The 12,777-nt window shown below is 41.8% G+C and overlaps 1 protein-coding gene across 1 annotated transcript in view; it reads left to right on the forward strand.

The window, feature by feature from the left end:
• Positions 1–2,091: 2,091 nt before the first annotated feature.
• The window catches only part of RAB32 (RAB32, member RAS oncogene family), a 42,339-nt gene continuing 31,653 nt past the window's right edge, over positions 2,092–12,777 (forward strand). Inside the window, exon 1 of the mRNA XM_067542367.1 lies at positions 2,092–2,555. Coding sequence (XP_067398468.1) covers positions 2,336–2,555 — 220 coding nt within the window. The 5' untranslated portion in view covers positions 2,092–2,335. The remainder of the gene's footprint in view (positions 2,556–12,777) is intronic.

The following is a 12,777-nucleotide window of genomic DNA, read 5'->3' on the forward strand; positions in this document are numbered from 1 at the left end:
TGAATTCGAGAAAGGAAATCTTGATCTTGTTATAGGTATTATTATGTCTAAATTTTTGTTTACTTGTCTGGAAAACAATCTTACAATCTGCAAGATAAGTGCACTATGAGTGTAGCTCTCCTTATTAATACATTCCAGTGCATGTCTGATGCTACCAGCTCCGCTTGCCCCTATGCCTGTTTTTGTCCCTTTCTGCCACAGGAGTATCTGCACCTTCTGCTGTGCCACCCAGAACAGCCTTGCTTTCCATGTGTGCCTACCAGCCTTGGTTTCCTCCTTTTAGCTAGCATTCTGCCCCTAAGCTTTATTTAGATGCTTCCTATTACCACTCCGGTCTGACAATTATATAATACAGATTTTAAAAAGAAAACCCTGGAAGTTAATGTAGCATGACAAATGACTGAAAACCTAAAATGAAAGCTTAAAATAAAATCTGTCTCCCAAGATCAATTCTCTTCTGTGTTTTGACACTCAAGTATTCTTCTCACCCATCTCCATCTATACTCAATGCATCATTCTATCTATACACACTGGATTGTAAAGTCCTTAGGGCAGGGATTTTGTCGTACTTTTGTGTCAGACACTAACAATGTGTCCACTCACTTACTGTTTAGCAGCAGATACGTTTTTTAAAACAGGTGAAACATGGTAAACCAAATGCAATCAGTGTTGGCTTCTGCAATGTTATGACAGAAAGCTGTTTTATAATCACAGGAAGCATGTTTTATTGGATACATTTAGGTATAAAGGGAACTGAATTTAGAAGCAAGCATTTTAATGGGAAATTAATGAATGAGAATGTCATTTAGTCCTCTGTTGTGAGAGTCCTTTTAGAGGAATGAAACTTCTCCTATGCTTATTAATAGATGTAAGTGGTGTTATTCCCATGAGCTGAAGTCCCTATAAAATGCTTAATACTAAATCCAATTCCCTTTGTATCTAGTGAGAAACGTCCCTTAACTAAACAAAACACCCCTTTGCCATGATGGTCTCCAGAAAAACGAAATGGAAGAAAACTTGATGGCAGATAGAGAAAGGTAAGTGACAGTTACAGTTTGTCAAAGGAAGCGGGGAAATAACCCTGGGATCAGGCTAGAGTAGGACGACCAGATGTCCTAATTTTATGGGGTCAGACCCAATATTTAGGGCTTTGTCTTATACAGGCACCTATTGCCACTCAACCCCTGTTCCGATTTTTCGCTTGCTATCTGGTCACCCTAGGTTAGACACAAGGAGGAGATGAAGTGTCTGGTGCAAGGCCACAGAGCATGTCAAGGGGGAGGAAAGGAAAACGCTATGGAGAGTCTTTGCTTTGACATCTTGCCCTTGGACATCTTCCCTGCCGCCCTGGCTCCACCCAGCGATGGAAGGGGGCTGAGGGAAGAAAGGCAGAGGCTAAACTGGCCGCCTGATGAGCTATGAAAGAGGCACCGGCATTTATCTGCTGCTGCTGAACAGACTGGAACCCCAGGAATCCCCCACCCAAAAGTCTCGCACGCCCGGTCTGGGCCTGGCAGTGGCGCAGAGGAGCCCTGTCACTCCCAGGGCTGCCCGGCTGCCTCGCACAAGGCAGCACTTTTCAGCCACCAGCCCCGCGCTGGCCTCTCCCCGCAGCGCTACCCGACCGCTCCTGCAGCAGCTTCCCCAGCGCTGGCTCCACGTCGCGCAACGCCCCGGGACTGGCTCCTTCGACACCAACGAGGTAGCGCCCCCCCCACCTCCCGGCAGCAGCAGGCGCCCGGCCGGCGCTCTGACTCTAGGGGCTGGGCAGCACGTGGGCCGAGCTCGCCTAGACTCATCCTCGCCCGGGCCCCATGAGGCGCTGAGCCGGGGCACGGGGCACCTCCCGCTCCGCCTAGAACGCCCCGCCGACGACCCGCTGCTGGCACGCGGCACCACACGCCACAGCCCGGGGAGTGGGTGGGGTGCTGGCTGCTGCTGGGTGGGGCCTGGGGAAGGGCGGGACCGGCGGCCGGGCAGACCCAGGAGCAGGCGGAAGGCCCGGGCCTGGGCTCCGCCTCCTCCCCCTGCCACTCACCCTCCTCCCGGGGTTTTATAAGGCGCCGGGTTTCCGTGTCCTGTGACTCTGGTCAGGTGGTTGTTGGTTCCCCCCTGTCTCCTCCCTCTGGAGCTGGGGGTAGGCGGGAAGAAGTAGCAAGAAAGTTGCTGGGCAAGAAAGTTTGCGAGCACTGCCTGCGCCAGGCTCGCTTCTTCCCCAGGGCTCCGCGTTGCTGAGGGGGTCCCCGCGGAGCAGCAGGCGCTGGGCGGGCCGGGCACTTTTTTTGCGAAGGGCTCCGCTGGGCCTGCAGGGGGAAGAGGGGCGGCGGCGGTGAGAATGGCAGGCGGGGGCGCCGGGGTGCCCGAGTGCCGGGAGCATCTCTTCAAGGTGCTGGTGATCGGGGAGCTGGGCGTGGGCAAAACCAGCATCATCAAGCGGTACGTGCACCAGCTCTTCTCGCAGCACTACCGGGCCACCATCGGGGTGGACTTTGCCCTCAAAGTCCTCAACTGGGACAACAAGACCCTGGTGAGGCTGCAGCTCTGGGACATCGCAGGTAAGAGCGAGAGAGGCGCTGCAGTGCACTGATTTGAGGAGTGAGCACGTTTAATCTCGCCTCGGGCCCTCCAGTGCACCTGGGCCCCTTCTGGCGCTGTTGCTTTCAGGCAGCAGTAAACTGGGGAGGCAGATGGGCAGCTAAGCCTGTGATGAGATCATGTTTTACTCAGCCTTAATGGGGACACAAACTTTTACTAGTCCTACTCTGGCTTTACAGTCTTCTAAATCTTCACGCTGCCTTCCCCACTCTGGATTTCCTTTTTTCCTTTCTGTGTTCAGAGCAACCGCCTTTAAGGAGGGATCCTATTTTTGGAGACATGAGAAACTGCTCTTTCTCAACAGCTGACTTCAAAAGATAGTGAGTCTTCTTAAGCTGCTGATTTAGGGGAACATAAAACAGTTTATGCTCTGTGACTTATTCCAGAATTTCAGTGGCATGGTAACTGTAAAACTTTAGCTCACTCAGTCTTACCATACTCATGGCCATCATTCTAAAACAGTTTTAAAGTAAGTGTGTAGCCTATTCTAAGTTAGTGCTGTTAAATAGAGCCCCCTGGCAGATTCTAAGTAACTCCAAGCATGTAGTGAAGCTCATCAAATTTAGAGAAAGCATCTTTAGACTGCAGTTCAGGGCTGCCTTGTTAAGTGAAGGGCTAAAGGAGTCTTTCTGCAACTCCTAACTAGCAAAACTCAGGGGATTGGCTCATGCTTAGTTTGTATTATGGACACTGCAAAAAACAAAATGTCTAATTGTAGTACTCACTTGTACATCTGGAAGATGCATAGGAATATTCTTGAGTTTTCCAGCGATAAAAGCCTGCTGTTCACAAATCTTGTTCACAGCCTGCAATTACATAAGAGAGGAAAAGAACGTTGTATGAGACAAACCTTATGCTGCATGTGGGAACATGGGGGGTTAGAGAATTATCCCAAAGTCTGTCACTCTGTCAACTTAACTTATGCTGTGGCAGTAAACAGCCCACCGGGTGTAAAATCACACTTTTCTCTGCTCTTTACACTATAAAATGGATTAAAGATGCAGACACGTCTCTAACATGACATCTCTTTTTTCACCTAGCTTATATCTCCCCCTTAGTGTCCAGCTATACATCTCTTTTCCCTTTCTCATCACCTTGTTTCAAGTGTCTGTCTCTCTCTAGATGTGAGCAATTGGACTTTAATTTGTGTCATTGCTCAGTATTATGTGCTTTCCATGTGAAGGATGGCTTTTAATAGACTGCTTACTGAGAGAGTCTCATGACTTTCCCACTACACTATGTGATCCAAGAGGAACAGTAGCTGCAGTCTTATGCTGGAGTAAGACAGCAAAGCACAAACAGTATAGTGCACTGCTCTCTACCTACATGGCAAATAATGTCATCAGTCACAATTTCAGTTCAGTTTGATTCCTGGGTTGATCTTAAAAACAGAATGTGGATTTTCTAAACCACAAAACCCTAGATGTTAACGCAATATGTAGAAAGTGTTTTCATATACCTCTTTGAAGCTGTTACGCTATAGAGTAGTATGAATCATTCTAAATGTTTTTTGGAGAGTAGTTACATCATGAAGAGGTTTAAGCTATTGCTATAGCAAATGTATCAAACTCAAAAGGGCTGAAGTTGTGATACAGTTTATTGCATTTCTACCCCAACTTTTGATGGAAATGTGACATTCTTCATGCACACAAATAGAAATAAAAATCCTGCACTGCTTGTGCAAGAGAGCTGGAGGGGGTATAATGATGATCTTTATGACTTTTAACCCTGCATATGAACTCCTGACTTCTGCAGTTGAGTTCACACTCGTGAGAATACTGAAATAGGACTCATTTTGGATTCAGCATAACTGTTCTGACTTGCATCAAATATTTATGGAGAAGAAACTGTACTGAAGTTGGTGCATGGACTCTTAGACTACAAAAGCCTTCGTATTCCAACTATGAAAGTGAATGCTAAACATAAGTGACTGTGCAGAATTCAAAATAAATACATTGTAGCAAAAATATACTTACTTTTAGTATATTAAAATTGGGATAGTGGAAGAAACACTTTCAGAGTGTAAATGAACAAGAGCTGTTACTTCACAATAAGTCACTTAGGGTAACATTTTCAAAGGTACCTAAACTGATTTTTCACTAGGCCTTAGGCTTCTAAATCATGTGGGCATTCTTGAAAATGTTACCCTTAAATGTCTGTCTCCTTAAAATGGAGAGACATAAATCCATTTCTTGGATCTTAAGGTAGAAAGACGGGTGATTCAAGAGGCTATTAATAAATATAGGTGTTTTGTCTAGTTTTATCCCGCCTAGGTCAGTAGTGACTAAAAGTTGCCTACTTAGCTGTGACACAAGTTGGTGGTCCCAGTCATTGGACTGATGCCAGTGCAATAAATGATACTGTTAGTAGTAGCCAAAGGCTGAATGGGCACGGAGACTGGATATATTGGCAAAGAGCTTGATACCCTTGTGTTTAGTTGGACTTTGTGTGGAGAACTGATCTGGGATCTTTCATTATGGTCAGGTGGCTGGTCTTGCTACCAACTTCTGCAGTTGCAGGTGACTGGCAGTGGACTTCTGTCTTTAGCAATGTGCATTCTGAGGGTGGGCTAAAGTAGACTGGAAGAATGGTGAGAGAGCTTGTACTGTTGTTGCCAGGGGATTAAAGAATAAAATGTACAGCCATTCATTTTATGAATGATAGCAACTATAGTAATTATATCCTATTAAAAAGATTGGGGAATACTCTATTGTGAGTCTATCACAGCCATCTTCTCACCAGTTTCCACAAACCAGCCCATCTTTATTTTCATGATGTGTTTTGAAAAATAAATATGCAATGGTGTCTTCCAGTATCAGCTGGAGCCCATGTTTTAGTGGCTTTTATCCTATGTCTTGTGGTGCCAGTTCATTAATGGAAGGCATAAATTAAGCTTGTGCTTGTTCCTGATTTCCATTCTGCTGAAACCAGTTAACTTGGCCACTTCCAGATGGTCAGAAAAGCTGCAAAAATGGACTCCCACAGGACTCCACACCTCATTTAAGCACTGCAGTAACACTCAAAAATCCTTTGTGCTAGTATCTGCAAGCTGGTTGCTAGCAGCTGGCTGTGTGGTCTTAGAATGAAAGCTAACACTGTGTTAAATCTGTGCTAGGACTTTTGTTTTTGTTTTTCAAACATCCAATATTTAGCGATAAATCTGCTTGGACTTAACATGTAACTGAGGCCATTAGCAGGTTCAAATGGAAAAAATAGAGAACCTTATTGAAATATTTTTAGTAACAAACTTACTTATAAATGTAACTTGGGTTCTCTTAATAAAGTCTGTCCCTTTCCTTAAGGGTGTGACACTGAATAGTTGAACATATAAGTCATTCCCTCTAGCACCACATATCAGCTGCTTCTAGTTCTGCACAGCTGGATATAAATAATGGGGCTGCATGTCCTTGCAGGCTAAGAACTTTAGACTTTTTTTGGGGAGGGAGAGGGGAGGAGAGAAGGGGTGGAGAAGAAGAATCCTTACAGATAGGAGGGTGCGTGACAGAGGGCTTGTAAGGAAGGTGTTGTCCTTATTGTGGACATCTGGCCTTCCCAGTTATTAGTTATTTACACATGCCATTGTCCATGAGGCTCTGATATGCCTGTCTGTTAGTTATGTAAGTTTCGGCCTAGCTGAAAATTGCCTCAGGCCTAACAAGTTACTTAAATGTTTGTGTAACAGGAAATGCTAGACAGATATGCATGTGTTCTAAAACTCTGACTACAACTTACCCTTAATCCTATTGAGTTTTGGGGCCTGACAGAAAAAGTGCTGTGTAGTACAGTCTGTACCTTATGGAAAAAGAGGCTTTTCTCCCAGAATTAGTTGAAGGGAAGACTAAAGTCAGGGTTCTCCTACTAATTCAGTATTCATATAATGAATTATCACCATGTGGGGTCACCTCCTTAACTGAGCTAGCCCATGATGGGTTCTGATTGGGTTATCACTGGATGATGATTGGTGAGGTAGGTGAATGTCCACAGAATTTAGTCATGTCCCTGAGAGAGGCTAGGCCTTATTAGAGGTGGCATCTTTTCTTTCAATGTAGTGAGTTGCTGAAGTGATTTGGCATTAGTTCACATGCTCTGGTAGGATTTTTTTTTCCATTGAAATTCCCTAGTGTAGAGGTTGTGGGAGTATCAGGACTTCTTGTGGTAGGGTCAGAGGTAACACACTAGCTTAGGGGAATGGTAATGGGGTGATACCATACAAAACACCAGAATCTCTTGTATTCTTGCCTGAATACTCAATTTAAAATAGGCTAGGCTGCAGTCTTTTTGAGGAGCAGTGGTTTAAGTCATAACTAGAGCGGGAAACCAGGTAGTCCTGTCACTGTTAACTGATCTTGAGTGTGGCCTCTGAATCTGAGCAGTAGTGAGTTGCATGCTGGTACAGGAAACAAAATTCTTAAGATACTTAACTTTGTAGTGTTCTGCTAATGCATGATGTCCAATACCTTTGCCTCAATTGGTACCTGATATACTTTGCGGAAGAGATTTTGGAACAAGTTTATCTGAACTCCTGTGAAATGAGGGAGGAAACAGTAGGCAAAATACAGAAGTGATGACTCATTCTGGTGTGCTTTCACACTCCAGAAGAAAGGCTGCTTCATTATAGTTATGTATTGAAATACAGACTGGGGAAAAAAATTCTTAATTGGGTATTCCTTCTTGAGTAACATACCCTATATAATATCTGAAGAAAGAGGTTGAAGGGTGTGCTGCAAATGTGCCTCTATCTAGAAATCAATAATTTCTCTATTTGAAAATCCCTGAAGGAGCAAATTTTGAAGAGACATCTAAGGGTTTTTAAGTCTTATCTTTCTGTCTGCCTAGATATTACCATGGTGATTGAGATTTATAGTTCTATAGAATGTCAGAATCTAGTTAACTGTTATAAAGAAAAGAATAATGCAAATGACAAAATGGTGCTGGTGTTATTAGTCCATATGTTTGTATTAACATCAGAGCTCTAGGGAGAAAGAAGTGGAGTGAGCTGGGAGAGCAATTGATTTTGCTTTGTTTCAGAGTCATTAATTTCAGTGCCAAACTAAAGTAATAGTGGTGTGAAAGCTTCAACAATTATATTACTTCAGTATTTTTTTTGGCAGAAACCCCTCCCTTTTTCAAGGGCTTTCATTGTGGTAAGGAAGAATAGATCTACATTTTTTTAGATCACTAGGATGCTTGCCTAAAACTGCATGGCTATCAAACAAATAAAAGAAGAACTGGAAATGCACGATTTAAGGATTCTGTACTCTTGTGCACTACTTGAATTTGAACATACTGAATTTTCCTTCACCTCAACTAACTCCAGAGTTCTTATTACACGCAAATCTTGAACTACTATAGCTTTCCATCTGAATATCTCAAAGCATTTAGCAATGAGTTAGGAGAGCATATCCCAATTTAAAAGGTGAGGAAACTGACAAAGGTGAAGTAACTTGCTCAAAATGTCAATGGAAAAGCTGTGACTAAAGCTGAGTGGATAGCTTTATAAAGGCACTTGAAGATGCAGATACACACCTACTGGAGTTTATAAAAGCTCACAAATGAGTTAGTCTGTCCTTCCTGCACTCCCTTCCCAGGTTCCCCCAGGCCCATGAAAGTTACTGGGAGTTAGGCACCTATCTGTGGTCCTGATTGACAGTGGAATATGGGGTGGGGGTGAAAATAGTTAAGGGCTGGTTTACTATCTTCCTATGTATAGAAGACAGAATGCAAGTCCCAGTTTTTTTGGAGAGTGGTGGATGATCTCTGAGGCAGAGAGTGCAAACCTTGTATTTGTTCCCTCTCATCTAGAGGGGTAGATTGCTTCAGGGTTAATGAGTTTGCTATGGCCACCTAGTTTGGCTTGATGTATATTTAGACCATTTGGTTTTATTGCAGTAGAACATAAAAGCCCTTGATGGTAAACCCATGTTTAATTCCTACACAAATCAAAGGCTTATTGTGACTAAGTTGTGTGTATATTCTTAGTCACAGTAAGCCTTTGATTTATGTAGGAACCAGTGTTTTTCAGCTTGGTAACTTTTTATTTTTCTTAATACAATCCTAATTAAAAGTCCCAAGTGCAGCATTTAGCTTATTACACAAGGCTTTTCTTCTATTATATCTTGTGCAGAGTGTACCTTCTTACAGATGTCTGCATTTCACAGCAAGCCTCAAACTCTCTACATTTGGTGCGTTAAGAATTTCGTCACTTCAGAAAATGATCATGGTTGACTTGGAAATCTAGTTTCACCTGTGATGTGAGTCATTACCCTTGGAGATATGTGGTGCAGTAACTCAAATGTGTATTAACATGTTTACCTACTTTTCCACTGGGCATGTCTTTGAGATACAAAGAAAAATAGCTTGTCTCAGTTAGTTAATTTAGACTCTGGAAAGCATGCATTCATGTTCTGAGAAATAATAGGATCAGACATGCCTAACTTTGGCAATTTTTTAATTCTTCATCTCAAATCTAAATTTAGCACATGAAGTCTAAAAACTCTTTATAAGGGGAGGTAACTTACAACTCTGAAAATACTAAGTAATCTTTTCTGTAAAAGATTGCTAGCATGCAAAAGTACAGGTAAATTATAAACAAGTAATCAATAAACAAAGGAACTAAAATACCTTGCCATAGTAGAGTACTGCAGTTTTAAAGAAGTATTTCCTAAGTGTAAAGAATTATGGCATCTTATAACTTATTGTAGCTCAAATATAGTACAACTTGTAATACCATGTGCTCTAAACAAATCATAAGCATTATGATCAATTTTGGACTATTCAGTTTTCTTCATTTCAATTAACAAATAGTAACTGGCTGAAGATAAATCTATCTAGCCCAGGTAAACAGGCACTGTAGAAAAACTTAGGTTGCAATGACTTGAGCTCTTGTGTGTATTGCAATATTGTTCTGGGGCATCGGTTTTCTTAGCTAGCGTTCAAGAACTGTTTGTACCATCTTGTTGCCATGGCACAACACACCTAGGATGAGGTCTTATCTAATGCACTGGTTTAACTGGACATTAGTTAAGACCTAGGATGAGGTCTTAACTAAAGTCCAGTTAAACTAGTGCATTCTAGACTGGCAATATCATATGATGAGGAAACCACGAACACTGCAGTTGCACTAGTACATCTAGTAATTTTGTTTCACAATGCATTGCTTTGTGTTAGGAAACCATCATTACTCAATGCAGGGGGTTTTAGGCACTGTGGAATGCATGATGCAAGAGACCCAGAATGCATGCTGAAGTTGTAAGTGTGTTACCTGCCCAACTGGGATCTGATATGAGTGCTTTCAGGAATTGAGACCATGCTTGTTTGATCATGACAGAAAGGCTTTAATTATTACACTTATAAAATGAACCCCCAAGCCAAAAGTCCAGCATATATTAGCTTCACAAGCAATTTTCCTCATCACTGCAGGCAAGAAGCAGTGGTTTTCATTTTTGACAGCTTCTCCGAGAGCTTGGATCCATAGTCTCAGAAGAAAGTTGGGTGAGATGACAGTTCTGTGTCTGGAATGATTTCTCAGTCTTGAAGCACCCTTGCTTGGAGGATTGGTTCCCTCTTTATACTCTTAAGTTCAGTGTTTTTCAGAGCATTTTTGATGATTACATGAGAGAACAAAGGAAGTCCAGACAAAAATGGGAAAGACCATCTTTCTAAGAAGGTGTTAGCCACTTGGGTTTTGCTTAATCAACAATCTAGCACTTGTTTGTTACAAAGTTCCACCCTTCCCTAACAAAAGAGGATTGGGGTTTGCTGAGATGAAAATTGAATAATACCTGAGGTGGTGCCCATCAGAAGATGGGATCAAAAGGTGTCCTTGAAAAATATGGAGCCACTGAGATAGATGAGTTAATTGCAGAAGATAATTTCATTAGGGAGGCTGGTCAGTTGAAAGGCCATTAATCATAGGAAAGGTAGTTACCCATGTGAAGTACCAGACATGCTTAAAGAAGACAACAGCACCTGTGTGATGCAATAAGAAGCAATCACTACTTTTCCAAAAGGATTCCAGCCACCACCATATTTTTGCAATATACTTATTAGTAATATTTGGTAGCTTAATTTTATAAATAGGCCCAGCCTCGCTTGTATTTCATAGTCTGCATGTGTGTTGTGCAGATGTAGTGAAACTCGCCAGTCAAAATGTTGCTCTGGATTTTTGCAACTATTCCTAGAACAAAGATGCAACAAGGATTCCATAGTAGTTTTCTCAATTAGTGTGACATCAGTTTGCAGTACTAAGGGCAAAAACCAAGCACATTAAAGTGACTTTCAAGAGAGGAAAAATATATTCATTATAATGAAACTTGTGCTTTACAGAGAACAGGCAGTCTGTGACAGTCTTACTAGTTATTCTGAAGCTAACTGGCCAGGAATCACTTCTACATAATTAAGTTGGTAAATCTCAATCTTCTCCTCTACAAGCTTAATTTTAAACTCCTGGATAAAACTAGCTTAAAGGGATGTTAAATTGGGGCTGACTTACTGGCTGCCAAAATGTCATCTTCTAGTGAATTGTCCTCTAATAACAAACTTTAAAGCTGGAATTCCTGTTGGTACTAGATGATCAAAACCCTTATAGATCTGAAGTATTAGTGGAATTCTAGAATGAATATTAACCATGTGTCATCTTATCTGCAAAGGTTGGTGAAGACTTAATCTGAGCTGTGATAAACAGACTACTAATTTACCCTAATGAAATAGACCTTTTAAAGGATTATGAATAGCTGTAACCTGAAATGTGTGGTGCTGCATGGATACAGTTCAGTCAGGTACAAGTTGTGTACCATGATTTTATTGTCCTTAAACTGTCCTTGCATCTCCCTGGAAAGGACAGCTTCATGGTATGTGTTGGTTTGGTCTTAAACTAGTTTCCAGACCTTTATGAGCGCCACAAATGTCTCCATTATCTTCTGTTTATGTCCACCACCTTCTTCTTTTCCCCCTTCCACTCCAGCCCTGTTTCATGCCCCAAGTGCTGTTCATTCCTCTCCCTGAACTTATTTAATGTTTGTCACCAGACTCCCAAAGCAGATTTGGGAGGTACTTCCAAAGGTTGAATGTACTGTGTAGGCAGTGTTCTGCCAGGAAGTAAGTGATAAAGAATTGGAGGGTAACTGATCCTGTTGTGTTGGAGACACACATAGTAAACGCTTCTAAAATCTTATCCAAGTTATTTGGAAGGTAGCTTCATGAAAGAAGCTGTACAAAATAGCTTTGTGACAGAACCCTGGTCTCTTACAGGGCTCTTAAAATCAACTCTTTTGAGTTGCAGTTGACCTTTGGAGTGAATGGCTTCACTTTTTTCCAGATGTCTTCATACTAACCTTTTACAAAGAAATTTATTAATCTTGTATCTGCATGTGGCATGGCAATGTAAGAAGGAAGTGGCTTGCAGCTGAGGTATTCTGAATCTCTTAAGTCATAAAATCACAAGCATGAGTTCCCTAAATTCATGAAGCTCTGACTGCTCACATCTTTCTGTGCAGTAGCTTTCAAGCATGACATGAATTGTTACTTCATATAGTAAAGCAATACTTGTTTTAACTAATTAAAGTTTGTCTCCAGAAAAAGCAACAGAACTAAGGTTGCACTAACATAAATTCCATAACATGTAGTAATCTGTTTATTTTTCAAGTGTTGTCTCCTGAGAGTGCACAATTAGCATGTGCATTTGGGAGGCTAATTTTATGTAAATATCCTAAAGGGAGGAGACCAGATTCTTTAGGGGGAAAAATACCCACACTAGAAATGTCATGCAGGGCATGGCGGAAAGCCTTGAACACTTAGTGTCTTTAGAAAGCTAATTCTTCCCCCCCCTCCCCCCTTTCTTTTTGGGGGAAAGAGGGTGTCTTTTGACTGAAGTGTTGCTGTTGAGCTTTATACCTGCTGCTTTCTAGTGAATATTTGTAAATTTTTCTGATATTGATGTTTGAATTTCATTGCTCTATAATCCAGTATAACTTTATAAACAAAGGCATTTGCCTTTTATTTTTGAGTTGAGTTGAATAATACTGACATATGGTACTAACTTTGTTACGTAAGTTTAGAAGCACAACTTTGATCTGCCTAGCTCTGGATCATACAAGTAAAATTGAAAGCTTCTTGCCTCCTATTGTTATAGGAGATGTACAGAATGTAGTGAAACACATGTTAAAACTAACTCCCCACTTTATC

The sequence above is a fragment of the Emydura macquarii genome, unplaced genomic scaffold (genome assembly GCF_026122565.2).
Source record: "Emydura macquarii macquarii isolate MOO-44397 ecotype Brisbane River unplaced genomic scaffold, CSIRO-AGI_Emac_v2 contig_705, whole genome shotgun sequence".
NCBI lineage: Eukaryota > Metazoa > Chordata > Testudines > Chelidae > Emydura > Emydura macquarii.